The sequence below is a fragment of the Pleurodeles waltl genome, chromosome 7 (assembly GCF_031143425.1).
Source record: "Pleurodeles waltl isolate 20211129_DDA chromosome 7, aPleWal1.hap1.20221129, whole genome shotgun sequence".
Lineage (NCBI taxonomy): Eukaryota > Metazoa > Chordata > Amphibia > Caudata > Salamandridae > Pleurodeles > Pleurodeles waltl.
In genome coordinates this window covers 764986221-765011386 of record NC_090446.1, presented here as the reverse complement: position 1 = coordinate 765011386, position 25166 = coordinate 764986221, and the positions used below count along the sequence as shown (strand labels likewise).

General features: G+C 44.4%; 1 protein-coding gene across 1 annotated transcript in view; it reads left to right on the top strand.

The window, feature by feature from the left end:
• Positions 1 to 25166, top strand: part of SEC24A (SEC24 homolog A, COPII coat complex component) — a 446244-nt gene that overhangs the window by 390969 nt on the left and 30109 nt on the right. Inside the window, exons 19-20 of the mRNA XM_069199250.1 lie at positions 6847 to 6984; positions 9908 to 10012. Coding sequence (XP_069055351.1) covers positions 6847 to 6984; positions 9908 to 10012 — 243 coding nt within the window. The remainder of the gene's footprint in view (positions 1 to 6846; positions 6985 to 9907; positions 10013 to 25166) is intronic.

Genomic DNA, 25166 nt, shown 5'->3' with positions numbered 1-25166 from the left:
AAATGATATTCAAATCTCTTGGTATTGTCCGCACTAAGCTTGTTCAATGTACAAAAAAAACGCAACTGATTTTCATTTTTTTGATAATATAATTTTAGTTCATCAAGTTTTTTTGTACATTGAACAAGCTTAGTGCGCACAATACCAAGAGATTTGAATATCATTTGGAGATACAAGTGGTAAATGGAGAGATTAATCCTTGAAGAAGTCCAATGTGTGGACGAAACACGTGTCAGCTGATGTTACATGTGGATTCGACAAAATATCATCCGGTCCTTTGACTCATAGTTTATTTCTGTGTTAGATTATGGACTTTTATTGTATCTATTTACATTATGTCTTTTATGTTGATTGGTTGTCTACTGTAGGGGTCTGGTGTTTTATGTTATTTATCATTGCCACCAATTTCTGTAATAAATATTTACATTGCTTGAGGTTAATAATATATGAATGTATATGGATTGTGGACAGTATCACAATTTACTAATTATATAGTCATATTTGACTTTTTGATTAAAATAATTGTTGTGCTCCGCTAGTACATTTTGTTTGGTTCTATTATTACGGTCTTTTCTATGAAAAACCGGAAAGCACATCAGGGCAACGATGCGCATTAGTGTATGAGCACTACCTAACAGCATTTATACTTGGGTAAATTAGGAAATGTGCATTGATACTGTTGCTTAGCGTTGCCAAGTTCGTTAGAATACAGTGGGGAGGCAAATGTCAAGGGCACGGACTTGGATAGGAGGACAGGGAGGAGGGTGCAGATCCAACAAGTTGACCACACTTGGCAGGTGAGCGGGCAGTGGCAGCACAACGGACCAAGGAGAGAAGGGGCAAGGGGGGCAGGGGCAACAAACCAACCATGCAGGACAGGCAATAGAGGCTGTGGCAGCGTAACAGACCATTGAGGCCAGAAGGAAGAGGCAGTGGCTATACAACCGTACATACCAACTTCAGACAGAGGAGACTCCTGATGTTTAAGCCCAAAGGGGCTTCATTTTATCTGCCTCCTGTCTAAAATCTCTGCTTTTTCAATCTAAGTCAATGGGGGTAATCGACTCTTCATGTGTGTTTGTTTTTTCAAAATCTCCCTCATACCAAGTTCAAAATGTTGGCAAGTATGGTACATTGGAACATGGAGGAATGGAGGTAGGTATGTTGACCTTGATAACAGAGGGCAGGATTAAGATGGGCAGGGGCACCAAACTGACCTTACAGTGCAGATGTCAGGGGTTGCAGCAGCACTGTACACCCACACAGGGCATGCGGGATGGAAGTGTAGCACAGTGGACCATGGAAAGCAGTAGAGAGGGGACAGGCACATGGATAACTGAGAGCAGAGGGGAAAGAGGCAAGGGCAGCAAGCTAACCATACGGGACAGACAGGAGGGACAGTTGCATTCTAACGGACTATGAAGGGCAGGAGGGAGGTGGCAGGGTCACGTCATCAGACAAGGCAGAAGAGAGGGGATAGGGGCCTGCTCGTGGAAAACAAAGGGCAGAAGGCAAAGGGTCAGGGTCAGGGCTGGAGCAGCAAGCTGACCATGGAGGGCAGGCAGGATGGGCACTGGAAGCACAATATGCCATGGACTGCAACAGTGAGACTATAATGGCATTCACACAGGCAACAGAGGGAAGGTGGGAGGAGGTCAGGGGCAGCAAGCTGACCACACAGGACTGGTGGGGGAGGGGCTTGTAGCAGCACAGAATGCCATGCATGGTAAGCAGGAGGGTTAGTGGCAGCACAAACGCAATGGTGAGCAAGAGGGCAGGGGCATGCAGAAAGGACCATGGAGGACAGAAGGGTTGAGTGGTGGCTGGACACAGGCAAGAGAGGGACGAAAAGGAACTTCACAACAGACCACACATGGTAGGCAAGAGGGGCAGTTGCAGCACAAGAGAGCATGAAGGGCAGAAGGGAGTGGCAGCAAAATAGACCATGGAGGACAGGAGGGAGGAGGATGGGGACATGGAAGTCAGACAGGCAGGGTGGAGTGGCAGGGACAGGTGACAGTCATCTGACCATATTAAACAGGTGGGAGGGGCACAGAATACTCAAGAGTAGATAGGAGGGACAGTGGCAGGTCCATAGCACATGGTGAGCAAAAAGGAGGGAGCAGCGGTAATCGCACATACATTCGAGGGCGGGGAAGGAGGGTGGGGGCAGCAAGCTAAGCACAGAGGCTAAGCGGTGGTGCCATTGATTGGACACAGAATTGGGGAATAGAGGGCAAGAGGAGTGGGCATGGACATCAAGCTAAATGGAGGGCAGTGAGAGCACATCGAACCATGCAGGGCAGCAGGGAGGGGTCTGATACATAAACTCGGACAACAGAGGTAGGGAGGAGAAGTGGATGGGGCAGGAAGCTAACTGTTCAGGGAAGGTGGGCAGGGCAGTAGCCGATCATTGCAACATTTGCTGTAAAATTATTAATGAGAAGCTGTGCAGGGCGAGGGCCCGAGTTATAGTTACCTTAGGACAAGAGTTACAGTTACTTGAGATAACTAACAGCTGAATTTCTGTGGTCTTGTGTGTGTAAAATGTGAACCGAACTATAACAACACTATAACCTTTGTTTTATGTTAGAGTGTGTGTGTGTGTGTGTGTGTGTGTGTGTGTGTGTGTGTGTGTGTGTGTGTGTGTATATATATATATATATATATATATATATATATAAAATGATATTTCTGAGTACTTGGTAACTGACATGCTCAAAAGAAAACAACCAAGGATGGAGGGAGTGGCATGTGCTTACTGATGCCTCCCATTCTCACTCCAAAAGCCATTTCTCGACAGAGACGATTTCAACCCTTCTTCAGAGGCAACCTGAATATCCGGGGGTGTCTGCAGTACCACAGCAAATCTAAGAATTCCATGAAGCCGTGCTCCGGCTCTTTGCCACTTACTCGCTCCTTCTAGCACACCTCCTGCTCCCAAGTAACCAAGAGGGCCTCCCCTTGGGTCTCTGCTGGCAGATCCACCTCCGTGCCAGCTGACCCTATAACACAAACTCTGATGTCAGGCGACGAAGTGCAACCATTTGAACTTTTCGGACCTGAGTCAGTGTCACTTTGACCAAAGCTGCACCCTGATGCTACTTGGACCGTAGCCTTTGGGCAGCTCATCAGATTCCAGTACTTTGCCCCTGCCTCAAGTAAGAGTCAAACCCTTCTTAGTTTATTTGTAAGAGATTCTGACAATGCATAGGATGCTGAGGATGAATTTGATCGGCCATACACTGATGACAATTGATATGAGGACGTTCTGTACACCAGTGGCCTGAACACCTCGTCAGACACTGGGCTAGTTTTGCCTTTGGACCCTGCCATGGAAGAAAGTGCCTCATTGGCCATGTTCATGCAAAGGGTAAGGCTCTCAACCTCCTTTTATCTGCTATAGAGGTGAAGACTAATTTCCTCACTGAGGTGCTCCAGCCTGGGCAAATGAATACTTAGTCCCTTTTTCCATGTATTAAAGTCATCACAGACACCCTTCTTGGGGCTTGAGTAAAACCCTGTTCCGGGCCGCCATTGATCAGGCAGATAGCATGGTGCCATTGTCCGACCTCTGTGACCTTAACTTTGCACCACACCAACCATAACAAATTCACTACCTCACTACCAGACAAGGAGTCCGAACACATCAAAACCTGTGGTAAACTTGTGTTTTCCACAACTAATTTGACATTATGTTCTGTGAATGGCAGCTGCCTACTAGGGCATTATACCTACACCCTTTGGGACTCCGTTAGACAAGTTTTGCCTGGTGTCCCTGAGGACTTGCATCCTCTCCTTATGCAGGCTATTCAGGATGGTTGTGAGATGGTAAAATTTACCATCCTTTGTATCTTGGCCACCTGCAATTGCCTAGCGAGTGTAGTGGGCACCAGTGTGACTCTCAGGAAGCACACCTCGATGAGGTTCTTGGGCTTCTCTGTTAACGTCCAGTCCACATTAATGGTATTGCCGTACTATGGTTGTTACCTTTTTGGAGACAATACAAACCCTGCCCTCTCTGTACTGCCACATCAGTAGCACCAACAGTTTTGCTCACTCCTTGGCTATGGTAGGGGCTTCTGATACCACTATCAAGTTTAGCCTGCTCAGCATAACCTTCAACTAGTTGCTGGCCAATGCCTTTTGGTGGCTGAGGCCATGGCCACAGGCCACGTGGACAACAGGGACAGTGTGCGTCACAGTCCTCCTCCCTTCCTGCTGCTGCAGCCTCAAATCCTTTTTAGTGTGTCCTTTGAGGCACACAGCCATCCTGTCTGTTGGAGGCAGGATCTGACATTTTCCTCCAGGGTGGCAAGGGGTAACTTCTGATAAGTGGGTCCCACAGACAGTCCAGCAGGTTTACACTCTACCATTTCTCGTCATCCCACCGCACCTCCCATTATCTTCAGAACAGCATTTAGAGGACCATGTTTCCCTCTTGCAGAAGGTAGTGCAGGACCTTCTGGCCAAAGGAGCCATAGAGAGGGTGCTGGCATTGGAAGTAGGCTTTGACTGTTAACTCTTGCTACTGTCTGGTGCCAAGGAAGGGCTGGGGGCCCTCGTCCTACTTAAGACCTTCACTCTCTCAGTGCCTTCCTGCAGAACAACAAATTCAAGATGCTTACCTTGGCCTAGGTCTTTTTGGCTGTCGACCCTGGAGCTTGGATGGTAGTGGTGGTCCTGCGGATACACATATCTACATCACCACCCTGCAGGTCCACAAATGCTCTGTGACTCACGATGGGGCAGATGCTTTTTAATATGCAGTGCACCTGGGGAGTTCAGAATAGTGATGGCGGTGGTTGCAGCACATTTTCTGAGGTCATGGGTTCCATTCTCCCCCCTACCTCTACGACTGGCTGCAGAAGACAGGCAGTTGTCACCACCACCTGACTACGACAAACTTTCTAATTTCATTGGGGGTGCACAATAAACATGCCAAAGTGACTCCTTGACAGATGCTCCCCATTCATGTGAAGACATTTGGATACGGTGTAGTTTCAACAAACGGGGGTCGGTGGGTTTGTGGACCCTGTGCAAGGAGGCATTATGTTTCTAGAAAATGTCTGGAACACAGTGTAATTTTACTAGTGGACTCCCTAAATTCCAGTGCAGATGTAGTCATCTGCCGACGCCAAGTGGATCATGAATGGCAGTTTCATCCAGAGGTGGTGCAAAGTCTGGTGAAAACACTAGCAAAAGCACAAAGGTACAAAGTCTGTATGGAGAAGCTTGACACTTTTTGCCTCAGTTGAACGTGCTGTGACAGTACTTATGCATGTTTGGAGTTTCCTAGGCTTATCCATCTGAGACACATTCCTCCTAGAGTGGAACTCTGGACTCCTGTACCCCTTTTCACTGATGCCTCTTCTACACCCAATTCTGAAGATGATTAGAAGCAACCAGTCCCAAGTCATCCTAGTGGTACTAGATTGAGCATAGAGGATGTAATAGCCAGAATTCCTGGCCATGAGTATCTGTCCTCCGATCAAGATGCCATCTCAGGAGGATTTTCTGTCGTAGCAGGGCAAGGTCCTGCAGCCGGGCCTGCACAGTCTTCACCTCTATACTTGGAGAAAGAGCAGTGACAGCTGGCTTCCTTTGATCTCCTTCCAGAGGTTGTAGATGTCATCTTGGCAGCCAGACATTGCTCGACAAAATCAGTATATGCCGGCCATTGGGGCAAGTTTATAGTTTGATGTGGGATTCGGCAGTTTGAGTCACTCCAATCCAGGCTATCCAAAGTATTGCTTTTTGTGTTGGTTGCCCCTAACCCAGTACTTGCTTTGGGCACAGTTAAGAGTACCTGTCATTTTTTCTTTTTTTGTTGTTTTTGCAGCTGCCATATCAGCCTTTAACTGTGAAGTATTTACAATATTTGTTTGCACCCACTCTTTTTATCATGCCTTACTGGTATATTAACTTGGTCCTCACCTTCTTGGTGTGTACTCTTTTTAAACCACTGTCCAGCTGCCCACTACATCTTCTCTCCGTCTAGAGAGTGTTCCTCTTAGTCAGTACTTCGGTGCAGCAGATGTTGATTATTGCCAGGCATTTTTACAAACAAATCCTGCTCCTGAAAAGTCTTGTTCTGCCATCCAGGCTCTGAGGTGGTCAATATAATGTACTTTATTCTGAATATCGGTACTATTAACTGTCTTTCAATAGCTCTTTGTACAGCCAACCTTCTGTCTCCCTGTGCACTATAGTTAGATTTGCTTATATCCAGCTTAAATCTTTTCCAATCCAGAGTATATGGCGCATGAATTCACTGATGCCCGTACTTTTGCAGATCATAGATTTCCTCAGACTGTTATGAAAAATAATAATAAAAAGGCTCTGAATCTGGCCACTGAAATGCGCAATTCATGTGAGTGAATAGGAATTTGATATTCTATCCAAGCATAGTTGTAATGTATGAGTGTTAAGAAGACTCTGCTAGACCAAGGGGAAGTTAGCACTTGTTATTCGGTGGTATACCATGGTATGTCTGGTAAATTAAATAAGTGCGACGTTTGATAACAGAGTAGCTGTAGTTAGCTTGCAGCAGTTAATCGACCCTTCATCACTTTCAACAGTTTAAAGGTTATACCTTGTTTTTCCAAATGTTGCTTAAGATTAAAAAAAATCTTTGCCCCATCACCTCTTTACCCTCCTCTGCCCACCATCCTGTTAAAACCCAAGTTTGCACAATTTTCACTTTTCATGTTCAAAATGTACCTGTATGTTGCACTGCTTGCGAGAAATACATGCTTGGAAATGGTAAATAGGCACATGATGTTAAATCCCCTATTGGTGTGTAAGCATGGCATGCTTTAGTGTCATTTTATTCTTCTCTTTCAGAAAGCCTTCCAGACAGGAACAAACATACGTTTGGATGAGCGTACCTTTGCCATGTGTCAAATAAAGAACCAGCCCCTTGTATTCTTCATGCTTATGACCCATCCCAATTTATACAGAGTTGACAATCTGACTGATGAGGTAAGATGTTTGTTGCCTTCCTGTCACCTACTGCTACTGCCATCTTAATTTCAACATACAGAGGTGTGCATTTTTCTACTAAATATCATGTAAACCCTTTTATGTATACCTCCAGTATATTTACCATGTAAACTGACCCTATAATGGCTTATGGAGACTTTTTCTGAAGGCCTAAGACGTTTACTCTGATATTATTAAGATTTTATCAGAATTTCGTTTTAGGTGGGAAAATATTGAATAATTGAGTTGGGATAAAATAGGTTATAGGATAGCACTTGCTCAAGCAGATTCTTTGATCCTAATTTTAACCTTCCCTCTGAGTCTTCGCCACTAAAGCTAACATGTTTTACAGGCTGGACTTTCCTAATGGGCCATGTTTTGCCATGAATACTTCTGAAATAGCTGAAGATAGAGGGGCAGTCCATCTGAGAGCCTGAACCAAAAAATATTTTCATATATATGTCTCCTCTTGCTCCTAGTAAACAAATGGGCACATTTTATTTTCTTTTTTTTAACTAGTTGTGTTTGCTTAGTGGTTTATGCAGCACATATACTTCCATTAGGCTACTTTAGAGTGTTGAGTTCATATTACTTACTGTCTCTCTGGCCCATGCTTTCAAATGATATGTTCAACTCCTTTTTGTACCAGTGCACTTACTTGGATTCTGAGCGGCATGGTGCTCATGGCCAGCTTTTCAAAGATTGAGCAAATGTGGTCAAGCTTCCTCTCTTCATCCAGAGAGGATACAGAACTCTTTCAAATGCCAACCTGAAAATTGGTCTTCTGAATTTCTCCCACACTTTAAAGGTGTGGAAATTCTTCACTTGGCTGCCGGAGAAGGGGCCCTAATGAAGAACATGATGTGTTGTTATCCAGGGCTTACATTATCTACTGTCGAACATGACATTTAAATTCTAATTGTGGATTCCCCACTTAACCAAGCTGTTTGACTGTGATCAATTAGACCCTCATTCATTATCTGTTAAATAAGATACGACATGGCCTGAACAGATTGCTAACAAGACGTGTTGCTGTGAGCCTCTGGCTCTCCCCTGATTTATTCCTGCGTATTCCAGCTGCAGATTCCTCAACTTTTAAATATTTCTCCAGGCATCAGACTGGATTGGGAATTTTCAGTAGTGCTTCTGCACAAAGGAAAGTGATCAGCTATCAGCAGGTGGGCCACGGCCTGCCAGAGACCATCCACAGATCACTTGGCAAACAGGAATAGCTACGTTGCTAGGTATTGTATTGAGGGTGCAGTTATTACTGTTGTAAGAACATGAAAGTGGGAAATGGCCTTGTATTGTTTCTTTTCATTGTTATAGTTAGAAGTAAAGGAAGACCACTGTATAGCGCTTATCTTCCCAGTTTGAGTGAATGACTATACACATCCGGGCAGGCTGATTTATTTTTTATTTTTTTCCTGTGCTTTCTCAGTTTGAGCTAGTTAATGGCTTTAGGTTGAGACTTGGTAGGAAAGTGTATAATTTGAATTGTTGATTGTTTATTAAGAAGTTCAGAGGACCCAACATGATGCACCAAAAAGCTGTCCAGATATCACGCAATGCCTTTTCGTTCCTCTTGCAATCAGGGGGATATGCAGGGGGCTTGACATGGGTTTGAAGACGCTATCACTCAATAGAAAACATGCTAGCTCGCAGTGTTGCGTGCAGTTAACAGGGTGTGGATGTCTTTCACAACATGGACCTGCCTTCTAGTTGCTGAGTTCTGTGATAAAATGGTGGGTAGCGTGCACATAGCAACAGGCACAATGCTCAAGAAGTCCATTAAACAGTGTTTTACTGGGGATATTTCCTAGTAGTGAAAACTATAAAATAATAAAATGAACTGTCCTAGCCTAAAAGTCGTTTAGCGAATCATTGGACCACTCCATGTGATCGAAAGCTCATTCAGTGGAAAACATATTACCTAGAAAGGATCAGCCTTAGAGGCCGAACAGCATAGGAAGGCCTCGAGAAGCAATAAGATGGCGGAAGGCATTGCTGAATATGCAGAAATAATAGCAAATCTGATTGATCCTCTGAATAATAGGCCACCTTGAAGGAAATGTGTGCTTCTTGAGAAACCGTGAACCTGTGTTAATACCAATTTGAACTCCCCTTTTGTTTTAGCAAGTACTAGATGGCGTGGAAGTTGCCTAAATTGTAGATGTTGGCCTGATAAACTTCATGACCATCTGTAAATAGCGTAATGTGGACAATATTAGAACTGTACTGTCAACACTGTTGTTGAAAATTAATACAAATATTTTTTTATTTTTTTGTGTTTAAAGAGCTGCTTGCCAGTGTTAAGTACACTATACATCAGTGGCAATTTGTGTTAATCTTTAGGCCTATAGGAGATCTTTTGTATTCTGAAATACATAATTATGACTTTTCATTTCAAAAATGTCCCATGCCAGGTGAAGGAGGGCTGAAATAAAAATGTCCCCTATGTGGAAAAAACTGTTAATGTGTTTATCTTGAGAAATAGATATCTCACAAAAGAAACAGCAGCTGAACTGTAATAAATGTGCCAACTGATTGTCCACCAAATTGTCATAGCATTCAGATAGATTCCATTCTGACTTTCATTGTCTTTCAGCCATACGTTCAACGGTTGAAACTCTTCAAGTCCTTTGTCTGCAGTCTGTTAGCTGAGAAGTGGTGATATATACAAAGTGTTGTGATGATTGATCCAAGTGGAAGAAGCTTGTTCCTACTGTGACTTGGAATTTGTTTTTAATTTGTTTGCTTAGCAGATTTTTATCCTCCATTGACGATATTTTGAAATGTACATTCCAAGTTGTGATCTTGTCCTGGCATTGATATTGTTAAAGTATATTTTTATCATGAGAGCAAGTGCTGTTTTCTGTGTTGTGCTGCTTTAATATTAACAACAATTCATGGGTTTCTCTAGGGAGCACTTAACATCAATGACCGGACAATACCTCAGCCTCCTATTCTTCAATTGTCTGTTGAAAAACTGAGTAGAGATGGTGCTTTTCTGATGGATGCTGGATCTGTAAGTAAAACGTACATTTCTTGTCAATGTTTTTCTTTCGCCCTCCAGTTGTCTTCTGGTTTCTCTTCCCTTGTTGCTTTTAAAGTTGAATTCTTAGCTCCCACAGTGCTTCAGTTACATGGCTTCATTGCTTTCCATAAAAGCCAGTTATGTTAGGCAAGGTTGCAGCTTAGCTGATGGATTGAGCTTGATAAGCAGAGCTGTGTTATTTTAGTTGTATTTCTTTGTGATTATTTGGAAAGCTTTGCATCTGAACCAGAAACACTACTGTAATTCCCAAGAGCCTACCTGTTGGTAGTTAAATTAACAAAGGAGGTAGTGGGAGAAGGCATAACATCTGTCTCTGTAGTGTGAATAGGTCCGAGGGACAGCTTGTTTGATGACTGCAATAGTGCCGGGTCTGCAGCTAGGTTCTTTCTTGTCTATAAGTTGGGCTTTGGGAGCCATGTTCACCGAGGTAAAGGGCTGACCTTTAGACCAGGCAACTAGAAGTCCAGTAGCGATGTTAGAAAAAAGGACGACATACACTGAAAGGTGGTGTCTAGTAGTTTCCTTGAGGCAATGACGTGACAGTAGGCTGAGAGCTGTTATGGCTGAAACAGTAAATATTAATTTTCTTCTGGATACTTTCAACCACAGATTTCTCTCCTTTGAATATTCCAGGGGTGCCGGACAGGATCTAAGCATATAAGCAGCAACCCCACACACTGATGTGCATCCTTTTCTTCTGTGACTTTCAGTGCCAATCCGGAGCTCCGCTGTCGAATTTGTTGATTTTGGAGGATGTCTAAAACTACTTTTTAGTGTCCCTGCTGAACATGGCAGGATTCAAGCCATGCTGTGACTGCAAGAAGTAAATGTCGGTCATGAAACCGCATGAGGTGTGTCAGGGCACAACTCTTAAGTTGTGTGATAAACGTGTCCTCATACAACAAAACAAGTCGGTGCCTGTGTTATATGGTTCCTACTTCAGTAGGACTGTGTATCTGCCTGACATAATCATCAGTGTATGGGGACTTAGTCCGTCTATACCATCAGGAAAATTTTACATGGTTCCTAGCTAGCTCACAGTGCCCCATCTGAATCCCTAAACACATAAGTTTACCAGATGTTTTTCCAGCCTCAAACATGACTACTCAGATTCCCAAGGAAATCGTGGAAACAGATCTACCCTTTCATTGTCACTCTGCATACCTAAGATGAGACTCGAGAAAGATGCGGAAGTGTAATTTCAAACATTTCCTGCAACAAACATATTTTTGCATAAAAAACATGTCTTGTGATTATTAGGCAGACTAGACAAAGCCTGGCGCCAGCATTATGGAAATGGCGAAAAAGATAAACAGTTCAACCATGATAATGTGATTGTGTTGGTACATTCCTATCTGTTACTACCTACACTATTGAGAGTTTAAAGGGAGTATCCTCTTCCAGATCAATTGGATTTGCCTAATCCCTATACCTGGGTAAGATGTACCAGGAGGCCAGTCTGGTGTTGTGCAGGCTATTGTGCTGTGCAGGGTAGAGGTCAGAATCCACATTAGAGTCAGCCAAACTGCATCTCGGGCATGGTGTGCTGCGTTTTAGGATAATTCTAGCTGAAGTGCTCATCTGCAGAATGTAGCACAGATGCAGTTTTTATAATTCAAGCAAAGTTTGTGTCACATTGTGTCGAAGGTGCAGGGCTGATGCGATATGCCTTCAAGTAAGGAGCTGTCTCTGCGGACAATCACAATACTAGGACATTGCATTCTGTGTGCCCAGCCTTGGACAGGGTGCACAGACTGTATGGTTGTAACACTTACAAGCAACTAGCTTCATGTATAATGATTTCCTAGTACATTATTGCATGAGTGGAAAGTCACAAAAAAGTCGCCATAACAAAAGCAATGCTCAGTTAAAATATGCATTCTAAATTGGAGGTAGTAAACAGGCTTTGTTGTGCTTTACCACACCAGGAGGGGAAGCTGTTTATCACAGAGCACATGAAGAAGTCTTAGTCTTCACTTAGATCCCGCTTCATGTCACGGGTCCGGGCTCTGTCCCAGTCATGAAGCTGCTCGAGTGATGGTTACACTTCCTGTTCAAAATCTTCCAGTAAGTTCCCTTCCAAATACAAGCATAAGAAAGTGAAGCAGAATTCAACCCCATCCTGCCACTGGCATGAGGGCATTAAGATGTAATCACACTCTGTAAAGGTCACTGAGCAGATTCCTCATCTTATCCCAATTTGCCCAGAATCTCCCACACTATTGTCAACCCCACAGCAGATTGAGGCCATGTTGCAAATGTTCAGTATGCTTCTGGTTTCCTCTGGCACACCTTAAGGCCCATGGAACAATATGGACCTCCATATGCGTTATTGCCGGCGAGTCCCTCTGTAGCACTATCTGTCCCCTTGGGACCTGTTACTGGGCCTCTACAGACTCAGTTATAGACCTCTATTCCAACTACACAATACATGCTGATTACATCCACCCCGAGGCCAACGTTGCAAAAGGATGGTCATGTGTGGATACCCATATCTGACCTAGAACCAATGTCAGTCTAAGCTCAGCCGATGGGGTACACAATAACAAATACACAACCAGTTGCCATACAGCCTAACTAATCCTGTGCTTCTACTGTGTTCCAGCTATCCAAAGAGGCGCCATATTCTTTTTGGTTCGGACTCTGGCCCTGTGCCAGAGCAGGATGCACCACAGGATCTTGATGATAATTATGGTTTGTTAATGGCTTACTCCTGCCATCATTACACTGATGAAGCCTTTGCTGAGCACCAGTGGACTTCACACCTCTCCTGAAGCAGAGCTTAACTCGCCACACCGGCCACCAACTAAAGACAGTGACTCATTTGCGGTGGTAATTCAGAGGGCAGTCAAGGTTCTAGTGTTAAAGCTGCCCTCTGTTGAGTCTAAAACACATGTTTTGACTGAGGTTTTGCAGCTGGGGTCAGCAACCTCTAATCCTTTGTTTTGATTAATAATGCCCTCTCCCATACTCTGATGGCTACCTGGTCTTAAACCAAGTTTTTGCTGGCCTGCAACAGGCAGGTGACTAAATCTCTTAGCCAATTACCTGGTGACCTGAGTTTCCTCACCAGGCATCCCACTTCAGACATCTTTAGTTTGCATATATCAACCAGTAAAGTGATTCTTAATTCATCCTCACCACTTCTCTGTGTAGACAATCTAATAGAATTCAAACCTTTAGCAAGCAAATGTTTTCTTCAGCGAGTCCGGCACTGTATTGAGCTCTGTAAACCACCCATTCCCCTTGAGACGTGACGAGCGAGGTCTTGCAACAGTCCCGGGCGATATTAGGGCCTCTTGGCCAAGACTATACATGATCGACATGACACATCCAACTATGCTATACATGCAGGCTTGGATACTAAGGATTGCCTTAGCCATTGAGTTCTCCGGCAGTTTGTAGGCCTTGCTGATGGACAGTGCCCTTTGATGGGTTGCGTCTCTTCAGTGAGAAGGATGACTCCACTTTGGAATGCTTTAAAGTCATTAGCTACAGCGAGTTCCATGGGCCTGATAGCCCAATTCCCACACGAGTTTCAGACATCTAGGGCGACTCCGGAGGGCTGATATATAGCCAGAGATGAGCAAAGGCACCAATCTTCCATCTCCTCCTTCCCTGCTACAGCAGCCAGCAATTTATTGTGCCCACATCTCTGCCTGTGAGAGGCAGGATCCATTACTTCCTTCACGGTTGGCAATCCATCACTTCTGAAAGATGTATATTGCAAATTATTAAAAAATGTCTTTCCTCTATGACCAATATCCTTCCCACACCACAAATGATTTCACAAGAGCATCTGTCTATCCTGCTACAGGAGGTACCACTGTTGCTCTACAAAGGTGCCATAGAGAGAATACTGGGTTCTGAGAAACGTGGGGTCTGTTTATCTTAACATTTCCTTGTCCCACAAAAGTCTGGGGGATTCAGGCCTATCTTGGACCTCAGCCCCCTCAATGTTTCCCACTGAAAGACTGATTCAAAATGTTCCTATTGGCTCTGATCCCAGGTGACTGAAGGATATCCTATGTATTTTCATATTACTGTCCTGCAAGCACATATGTTATCTGCAGTTCCAGATGGGTCAGGAATATTTTATTGTGCCCTTCCCCTTTGGCCTCTCCAACATTTCTCAGGTATTCAAATACGTGGTGGTCGCTGCCCATTTTTAGATTTGCCATATTCCTGTAACTTGATGGCTGTCTGCTGAAGCTGGTTTGCCGCAATCAGTTATGGACCACCTCTGGACAATGACGGACCTTTGAACATCATTGAGTTTCTCCATAAACAAACCAAAGTCCTACCTGATTCCCTTTCAGAGGCTTCTATTCACTGGGCTAATCCTGGGTAGAGTTGTGTTCAGGGCTTTCTGTCAGCAGCAAGGAGTCCAGGGCATTCAGACTGCTATACCAATATCTCAGGGTCACATCTGGATCTAAGTGGATGGAGCTCTCGGGCTTTATGCCTCTTAACCTTGTGCACCCTCCTTGACAACCACGCCAGGTGGCACATTCAAGACCTACAGTGAAACTTGAAGTCTCAGTAGAATTAGAATCAAGGCTGCCTTTCTGACACCTTCCAGATCTCACAGGAGGCAGCTCAAAATCTGCGGTGATGGTTGACCAACCTCAGTTTGTCCTGTAGCATGCCAATCTTCCGTCCACCTCCAGAGCGAACAGTGATGATGGATGCATCACTGCTGGGTTCGGTAATAGGCTGGTTACCTGGGAGAGGTGAAGATCATAAGACTCTGGTCTCCTGTGGAAGGTTGGTTTCACCTCATTCTGGTAGATCTGCATGCCTTTCATCTGGTCCTGAAGTCCTTCCTGACATCCATCAAGGGGATGAACAAGCAAGGTTGAGTGGTATTTAGATCCTATGCCAGGAGACTTTGCACCTAAGAAGGTGGCTAGAGTGCCAGGGTATGTTTGTGGCTACCAAGTACCTGGAGGGGTCCACAAACACCATAGCAAACAAACTGAGCAGGTATCATCTGGTAGATCACGATGGGCACTTATATCTCAAGATGGCACAGGTTGTCTTCCATCGTAAGGAAGGTTAGCTATATCTCTTCAGCCCCTTAAAAAACACACATTGTCAACAGTTTTGTGCATTAAAATTTACACAGCTATTCTTGTAACAAAACGCACATCCCAGCTGCAGTGGAACAAGAGAGTTGCCGGCTACTTCCTCGCCTTCCCAGAGTTTGATTTGGCAAGGAGAGCATAGTACCCAGAACTCCTCTGCATGAGCAACTGTTCTCCAGTCAGGCCACAGCTTCCGGAGGACCTCCTGATTCAGCATCGAAGAAGTGTCCTCCACCATAATCTACACAGCTTACACCTTCATGTGTGGAGATTGAGCAACAGCAGTTGACTGTTTATTTTTTCGAATGAGGTAGTGGATGCCATCCAGGCTGCCAGGCGCCATTCAACAAAATCCATTTATGCCAGGCGTGGTGACTGATTGGTGACCAGAATACAGACCCCTCATTGGAAAAGCTGTTGGATGCCCTTTTATTTGCTTTGTCCTTAGCCTAGCAATATCTTGCAGTGGACACTGTAAAAGGTTAATTGTTGGGCTTTTCTACATTTGTTGGACAAACCATCCCTGTTCAGATCACCTATTGTGATTAGATTCATTAAAGGTCTGACACATGTTTCCTCTCAAGCCATTTGTCTTGCCACAGTGGTACATTAATTTGGTCTTGACATTTCTGACCATGTCTTTTTGACATTTTATGCATATGTCCTTTGGGCAGGTCTATAGCTACTCGTTGCATCTTCTGACGTTGAAGACTCTTCCTCATTACAATTGCATAAGCTTGTCGCATGAGTAAACTACAGGCATTCTCAGTGAAACCTCCCTGAATTTCTTTTTTCCCCAGTAAAGTTGGTGCAGAGGACTCAGACAGCCTTCTTACATAAAGTCATGACTCCCTTTCATGCATTTGCAGACATCTAAGGCAATGACGTCCGGCTGCTGGGATCTTCTGCCCTCCGTCTCCAGGAAGAATCTTCAACACAGGTGGTTGTGTGGAGGGCTTCTCTGGGTCCTCTCTACCGCCTTCCAAATTGGAAGACAGTAAGCCCTTGCCTCTTCCTTCAGGCCAGAATCTCTGTGCGCCGGGACTCTTGCAGCAACAAAGGCTTGTTGACTCCTGCTTCAAGGGATCTTCAGGCTCCAAGTAGCCCTGGCCTACAGCTCTACATCCTTGCAAGGACAGTTTCTCCTTTGCTGTTCAAAGAAACTAACTTTGGGGTCAATACCACACCTCAAGTATTCATAAAGTGCTTGGCAGTGGACAAGGCACATCTGTGAAGTCAAAAGGTCCATGTATTCCCCTACCTGGATGATAGACTCATCAAAGCCAGCACTTATCATCAGTGCATAAAACACACTCAGATGACAATAGAGCTTCTTCACAGCCTAGGCTTCACTCTCACCATTGCGAAGTTTCACCTACAACCACTAAAGGATCAAACATATTTGGGGGCAATCCTAAACACTCCGGATTAGCCTACCTCAGTCCCGCTCAAATTCAGAACTTTCACACAACTCTGCTCCCTTTCCAGCCAAATCAAACACAAGGACAGTTATGCACCTGCAAGGAATGATATAATCTTGCATTGCTATAGTTCCCCACACAAAACTACACATGCATCCTCTCCAACAGTGTATAACTCTCCAGTGGTCTCAGTCACAGGTCACCTGGAAGATTTAGGGTTGATAGACCACCACACTCACCTTTCCCTAAAATGGTGCTACACTAACAATCTACTAAAGGGGTGGCCTTTTCTGGACCCTGCTCCTCAAATCACTTTCACCACAGAAGCATCACAGGCAGGTTGAAGTGCCCATCTACAGGACTTGACAATATAAGTTCTTTGGGATGCCAGACATCAGTCATTACATGTGAGTTATCTGGAGCTTAAGGTGATCTTCCTAGCATGAAAGCTTTCCTTCCTCACCTGTCTCACAAGGTTGTTCTAGTCCAGACGGAAGATATGACGGGCATGTATTATCTACATAAACAGGAGGGGGGCACAGTCTTTACAACTCACACCTGTCTTAGACCATTTGGAAGTGGGCACTTCAATACAACATTCACCTCTTGGCCGAATACCTTCCGGGGACAGACAATAACTTTGCAACAACAAGTCTACAAATGGAAACTCTACCCTCATATCCCCCAGTCATACTTCACAGCCCTTGCCAGAAAACGCAAAATACCCAACTTCACCTCCAGGTACCTACACCCGCTATCCAAGGGCAACACACAATGGATCAGTTGATCAGAGATATTTTTCTGTGCTTTTTCACCTCTTCTCATTGCATTTCTGGTTCGGAAGTCAGGCAAACATCTGTCAACATGATTCTTGTAGCTCCCACATGGACATGCCTCACCTCACTTCTAGACCTTTCAGTAGTCCCACATGGGAAGCTCCCCAACAGACCAGACCTTCTCACCCCAGAACCAAGGACTAATCAGACATCCAGACCCCAAATCACTCAGCCTTGTAATTTGGCTCCTGAGGTCAGAGAGCTTGGCTACCTTGGATTACCACAAGAAGAAAAGGACATTCTCAAGGAAGCCCAAAAATCTACCAATAGAGCATGTTACACAGCAAAATAGAAACGTTTTGTCTGCTAGATGTCAAAAGGAACAAATTGACCCAGTCAAAGCCATGGAGCAGGACATCTGTTACCTGCTTCATTTGCAAAAAGCAAATTTGGCTTATACGTCCATATGGCTACACAAAGCTGCTTACCTCCAAAACAGACCGCACCTCTCACAGTTCAAAATACCAGTAATCAAAGCTTTCATGAAAGGACTAAAACGAGTTATTCCCTCCAGTGTTCCTTAGCACCCTCTTGAAACCTTAAAATAGTTCTGACTAGTCTCATGGGTCCCCCATTTGTGCCTGTACACTAAAGCCTGCTTCATTTTTTGTCATGGAAAATGGCATTCTTAGTCGTTATTACCTTATTCAAGCATGTTAGTGAGCTCCAGGCTTTAAACCTAAAAGAACCTTTCTTCCAAATACATAGAGACAAAGTGTTTCTTTTTACCAATCCTAACTTCCTTCCCCAAGCAGTTTCACAATTTCACCTCAGTCAGTCCATTGAGCTCCCAGTTTATTTTCCCCCCGCAAACAGGCTCTGTTGCAGAAAGAGGCCAACATACCTGAGATGCCAAAAGAGCGCTCATGTTCTTCATAGATAGACCTAAAACTTCCAGAAAGACAAAACAACTCTTTGTAGCCGTTTCTCCACCTAAGGCAACCTGATATCCAAATCAGGCATAGCCAGATGGATAGTTAAATGTATTCACAATTGTTAAATTAAGTGTCAAAAGACTCTTACCTATCTCTCCCAGAGCATACTCCGCTTACAAAAAGGGAGCTATTATGGCCTTTTTTGGAAACATTCCCTTAGCTGACAGTTGTAAGGCAGCTATATGGTCAGCTCTTCACACTTTCACTAAGCACTAGTTTGTGGATGTTTTAGCACGTCAACAAGTCAGTGAGGGTCAGGCAGTGCTATGTACTGTTTTCCACACTAGTTTAACTCCCAAAGGCTAGCCACCACTTCTTAGGGGGACTGACTGCTTCATAGTCTATGCACAGCATGTGTATCTAGAGCCACACATGCCATAGAAAAGGATTACTACTTACCCTGTAAGCATCTGTTTGTGGCATCTAGTGCTGTAGATTCACATGCTCCCTCCCTCCTCCCCAGGCACATGTGGCCGTTGCAGTTACACTGTATATTTACATTTAGCATGCACATTTCTTTTCTTACACATACCTCTCACTCCTTTCCCATCCGCCTGCAGAAAAACAATCTAACAATGCGCAAATCACTGAAAGGAGGAGTCACTCGACATCATGACTCGAAAGACTGTCAAAGAAAAATAACCTGCACAGCTCTGTACCCAGCACTAGACGGCAGGAGTAAGCAGAGCATTTGAAGCTACAGCACTATATGCCACAAACAGATGTTTACTAGGTAAGTAACAATCCTTTCCTCCATTTATTCATATCAGAACACAATTTAAATGTATGAAATCGCTGCTTGATCGTTAATACTAGTTCTGTTGTTTCCAGTGTATTTACCAATGTGTTCTTAATTGAACCACCAGTTTAGGAATGAACAGCCTGAACATTGTGTGTGAAGTAATGTTGTATGAGGGGTCAGATTTGATCAGTGTCCTCTGACTGAAATGACAGGTTTTGGTGGTGCCTATTTACATTGAGGAGTGAGCGTTTGTCACTGTGGATGTGATAAGGGCCAGTAATGTCAACGTTTATTTAAACTACTTGGGGCAGACGTAGATGGGGAAGCCATGGGTGCAATAGATTTAGTGATATGTACATTTTTATTTTGGCTGAGTTCAGAATGGGCAAGTATGGGCATCCAAGTGGCAGATGTTTTTATTTTAGTTTATTTTTTTGCCAACAGATGATGATAGAAACTGAACAAGCAGATCATCTTGCAGAGAGAGATGGTCTAGAGAGCTGATAGGACAGTGAAACCTGGTAGCTCTCAGTGGACGTTGGGTGGGTGTTAGCATGTTGGAGACTGAATGGAAGATAGTCTTTGATTGAGGAGGAGGAGAAAGAAGAGTGGAGAGACTGTTAAGAGGGGTATGGTGAAATGTGGTTTGAAAGATGCTGGACAAGTCAAGAGTTACTTTAGGTGATCCATCTTTATATTGAGAGGCAGTGATCATCTTTGCGACCTTGGTAAGCGCAATATGAGTTAAGCGGAGACAGCAGAAGCCTGATTAATGGGGGATCAAATAGGTTGTGGGTGGAGGACACCTTGTGTGTGCACCAGGGAAACTCCCGCTGTACCAGAGTTTAGTAAGGCCATGTGGTAGGTGTAAGGTCTGGCTGGCTCCACTCCTTGAGTTACGGAATTGTGAGTACAGTGGTTTGAAAACATTTATATATATATTGTGAGAACTGCTTGGTTGAATGTTTGAAGAATTAAGACCAGTAGTGAGTGAATGTGTATGTGTTTCTAGAGGTGTGTTTTTGTTCTGTTAGTATTGCAAACACAAACAAAAAACTGTATTGTTAACATGTTTGAGGTAACAAGACCATAACGTTTTTTTTTCTTGTTTTTGTTATATTATTATTGCCTAAAGATAAGGGCCTTGCTATCTTAAGGCAAGGCCTACACATTATGCTCCTGGAAAAGAACCTGTTTATTGTGGCCAGCCAGTGCGATTTGATCATACTAAAGCAGTTTAAGGCCTGCTATTGAAGATTGGTTCACATGATTTACTAGGTTATCAGATTACAGGCATTGTGATACTGCGAAAGGGAAAATGATTGGACAGTAATTACATGTGCGTCTTTAAATGTTAGTAAAGTGAGATGAGATGGCTTGAAGTGAGGCTGTGCACCTAGTTTCTTGAATGAATTCTCTCCACAGGTTGTTCCCTGTAGTAGTAGGTCTATAACTCCACTCAGTCGAAAGAAAACAGAATGTTTTAGTTATTATAGACATACTTTATGAAGCAAGCACCAAAACATTCTGTAGGTGTCTAGAAGACATCCAATTTCTTCTTATTTTTACATTTGAATTATTAAAACATGTCCACTCAACATACAGCTATCTATAAAAACTTAATTACCAAATCCATCCATAGTGTTATAAATTACCTAAGCATTGGAAAAAGTGTGCTGAGTACATTGATATTACCCATGAATTCTTTAGTTGCTTTTCTTACATTGCCATGACTTTAAAAATACACTAAAAAAGTAGATACATTAAATATAAAACCACTTAAGTATGAGCACTTGGGAGCTGTTATTTCAGAGTCCTATGATGGCATTTGTTGCCTTTATGTACCTTTTAAGGCTCTTTAAATGAGTTTACATCAATGATATAAGCTAAGGTTTTTCGCATGCCTGCTCAAAGTTTTGTTTCCAGTGCTGCTGGAGCATTAATGTGCTGTGAGCAGTGCAGAGGTGACTCTACACCAGGTCACAAGTCTCCAGCGATTTTTAGCTTTCGCCTGTAAGGGTCTTGCGCTGTGCTTGCGAAGTCCCTTAAATTCTTGGAAAAAATCTTAGAAGGTCTTAGACCCCGCCCAATATTTACCTGAACTCGCCTTTTGTTTGTTCGAATATCACTCTAATTTACATGCTTCTAATTGGCCAGCACATCATCTGCTTTCACTTCCTGCTCTGCTTTGCCTTCCATGCCATCATGTGGAGCCTGGACCAGGTACACCCTCCGGTCACTGGCTGCTGGCCAGTGTCCTTCCACTGACCACATGCTTCCAAAGGTACTTTTTTTTTTTTCTTCTTTTTTTTCTCTTCACTTTTACGATGCAGGGTGTACGTATGCACAGGTCTGCAGTCGTTCTGCTCAAGTGTGCTGTATTACTTTTTTTCTTTTAAAAAATTTTGTCAAGCCGCCTTGCGTGATGCCTGCGCATGTTTTCTACTGCCAGCACTGCTTTTATGGTCGGGGTCTCCATTTTTTTTTTTTTTTTATTTATTTTTTTAGGGGGGCTACCATTTTCTCATTTGCATGGAAGGAGCCTTAAAGGAGAATGGAAGTTGTATTAAGAGGCACTGCTGCCACATGGAGTTTAAGGGAGGATGGACAGCGATTTGTTTCTGACTGCCTTTAGGAAGGACGTGGTGTAAATGCCAATAAAGAATCTGTCTGCAACCATAAAATGTAGAAAGATGTTTCCCTTGGTTAAAGAATGGAACACAACCCAGCACTGGACCTTTGCCCCAAAAGCATATGTACATTCTATGGTAACAATCCTGTATCTGAAGTAACATCTTCATGCTAAGAGGCTTCATTCTTAACTCGCCAATGCACTGCACCTCACCCAGTTCAAAATGCAGCTGAGAGAATATGCCAGCACAAAACATTAGTTGAATACTCGTTATTTTATCAAGAGTTAAGCATTTCCTTGCAGGGTTCTCCTTGGGTTGTTGCACTGGGGCTCTTGTGGCAGGGTGGGTCTCCATTATGCTCCAGTGTGGGCCGGGGGAGTGGCGTTCATTGTTTTGTTTGTGTGCTTTGTGGTAATCGTAGGCCTCCCCCATACCAACTGCCAAAGCGCTACTTCCCAGTGGCCCGAAAAGTGCTGTGATGGGGTCCTGTAAGGTATTGATTGCCACCTGTTGAGGCTCCCCTCTTAAGTCTAGGATCTTTTTCGATACCATGAATTTCAATAAGAGTTCTTCCCAGTTTGATACATAATAGCCCCTCGCCATTCTCCCACATTCCCAAAATATGTGACTATACGTCACAATTGGCCTCTATTGGGTCATTTTTGAGATATACTGCGTACAATTAAGGTTGTTAACAATTTGCTGTGCACTGCTGAGCTTGGCTGTTAATAGGAAGAGGTTCTGTATTAATAATCGTGGTGCCAGTGGCCAGTCTCCAGTTACCTTTTCTTCTGTAAAGTTTTTTTATTGGGCATGCAAAATAAGATTGGACTCCGGGTTAACAGATACCCTTTTTGTGGGCAGTTACAGAGCATACTGTTTGCGTGCCCAGTGGTATGTTTATAAGAGATGGGCCTTATGTGCACATCTTTGAAGGATGTGTTAACCTAATAACATCAGGTGCCGTTTTCTAGAGTATTTAATCAGGACATCTACATTAAGTGCTGCTTTTTGATGGGAGCCATTGTGATTTGTAATGTCGGATAGAGACTTCTTGCTGCAGATTCCTTACCTTTGAACTTCCCAGGCGTCAGACTGGATCCAGAAACCTTTGCACGAGCAGTACCCCTGCGCGTGCCTTTTAGTAGCTTAATTCGGTTACGCATGGCATCATTGGCATCGTATGTGACATCGCAGTCACCAGTATAGGTGCCCCCCAGGCGTACGGACATCAGTTATTTTCTTTCCGCGCCAGTTAGCAGCGATACAGAGAAATCTACCATGCTGTCGTTTGTTGACAGGCTTTTTAAAGCATTTTTCTGAATATTTTTTTGAAGTGTGTCGAGGATGTCATCCAGGAAGGCAGGATTAAAACGGTGTTGTGCCTGTCAATGCACCATGTCGGTTACAGACCCTCACCTTATCCGCCTTTGGTGTTTCAAGCACAACCACAATCTTACGAATGTGCAACCTTCGACGCCAAAGCTCCCGGCCCCACCGGCACCCATGGTTGCCAATTTGTTGCCTGAGCATTATTATCAATAGCCAGGCGTGGGAGAAGACATGAAGAGGGGTCACTGGTCCCTTTAGAACACCAGTTAGAGCCTTCTTTATTGGACTCATGTGAGGAACTAGGAGATGCCAGTGGACTGGACACATCTCCAGATTCTGGCTTGCTGTCTTCCCCCTAATGTGGGTACAGAGGAGGGAGCTCCGTATGGTGGTGCGGAGAGCAGCGGAGGACCTTGGCCTTGAACTGCTTTCTGGATGTCAAGACAAGCGTCTTGAGAGAAGTGCTGCAGCCTGGGGCTTCCTCTTCTGAACTCCTTTTGCCCTTTAATGAGACACTTACTGATGTCCTGCTGGGAACCTGGTCCAAGCCCAGCCCAGCCCAGCACAGGGGCTCCTTAGTACAGGACAAGCGCCCGCTGCTATCGCCCTGCACTGGGTGTTCCTAGTTTCCTCAGTAAATACCCCACCCCTCAGAGCTTGGTAGTCCAAGCGTCAACTTCCCATAGAGCGTTCCCTTCCACTCCCCCAGACAGAGAATCCAAGAGGCTGGACTAAAGTGGAAATATGTTTTCTTCCATCAGTCTGGTATTGAGGTCAGTGAATACCTTATGCTCATTGGGCCATTTCTCGCACACCATATGATTTACAGTTGTGCAAGTGCTGCCATAGGAAAGCAGTGAGAAGTGAGAGACACAGCAAAGTTCGCTATTAGGTGAGCCTAGACATGACTGACTTGCTGGGCAGAGCAATTTCTGTTGCCATACTGGCTTTTTGGGGGCTGTCCAATCTAATCTTATGGACATGCGCTTCGAATGAACTCTTGTTTGGCGAGAAGGCAGACTCTGCACTGGAGCGCTTTAAGGACTCATGGGCTATGGCCAAGTCCTTGGGCCTCTCGGCAACCCCCTGTCCACAGTTTCACCTCTTTGGTAGCTACAGAATGGGTGTGGCACAACGCCAACCCTATGCAAGCTCCCCAAGCTGTGCAAGGACGTGGGTGCATTACCTTCAGACGTAGAGAATCTGGAAGACAGAAGTCGTCCACCACCAACAGATGTAGCCTCAAAGCCCTCCTAGTTTGACTATGCAGGACCATGCTTGTTCAGTTGGAGGGCACTCCACCTCCACTGGCAGTCCATTACACCGGACATGTGGATCTTGCAGATCATTCAGAAGGGCTTTGCATTTCCTTTCCAATCCTTTCCTTCCCCCAATACCTCCAACACAGATGGCTGGCAGAGGATCACATGACTTTGTTCTGAGAGGAAGTTATGGTTCTGTTGGCCAAGTGAGCCATAGAAAGGGTGCTGTTGTCAGAAGTAGGCAGTGTTTGTTATTCCTGCTACTTTTTGATACCCTAAAGAACAATAAATCGCCCCGTTCTCGACCTACGGACTGTCCGTCTATTCATCAAGAAGGAGAAATTCAAGATGCTCACTTTGGCTCGGGTCTTGTCTGCCCTAGACCATGGAGACTGGCTGGTATCGTTAGACTTCCAGGATGCATATTTTCATATCCCCATCCTGCCCTGCCCACAGTTGTTACCTACAGTTCAAGATAAGCCATGAGCACTTTCAGTTCACGGTCTTACCACTGCCACTCAGGTTTTCATCTGTCCATCTCTGGACATGGCTGGAACAGCAGGGCACAATCCTGGTGATTCAACCCCTGGCAGGTTCTCTGAACGCGCTGGGTCAGTCTCTGTGTAAAAATCTGCTACACTCTGGCCAAAAAGCAGCCTCTTGAGGACCCATTCCTCCAGGGTTAAAGCTGTGACCATGGCATTGGCATGCAGTGTTCCAGTCCTGGACGTTATTCAGGCAACAGTGTGAGCATCAGTGCACACATTTACAAAATGTTGCAGCCTAGACAGACTGGTCTGCAGAGAGGGACCTTTTGCCTGCTGTGTCCTGCTGGAATTCCTAGTGTAGGAAAATGTGTCCGCTGACCACTGCCAG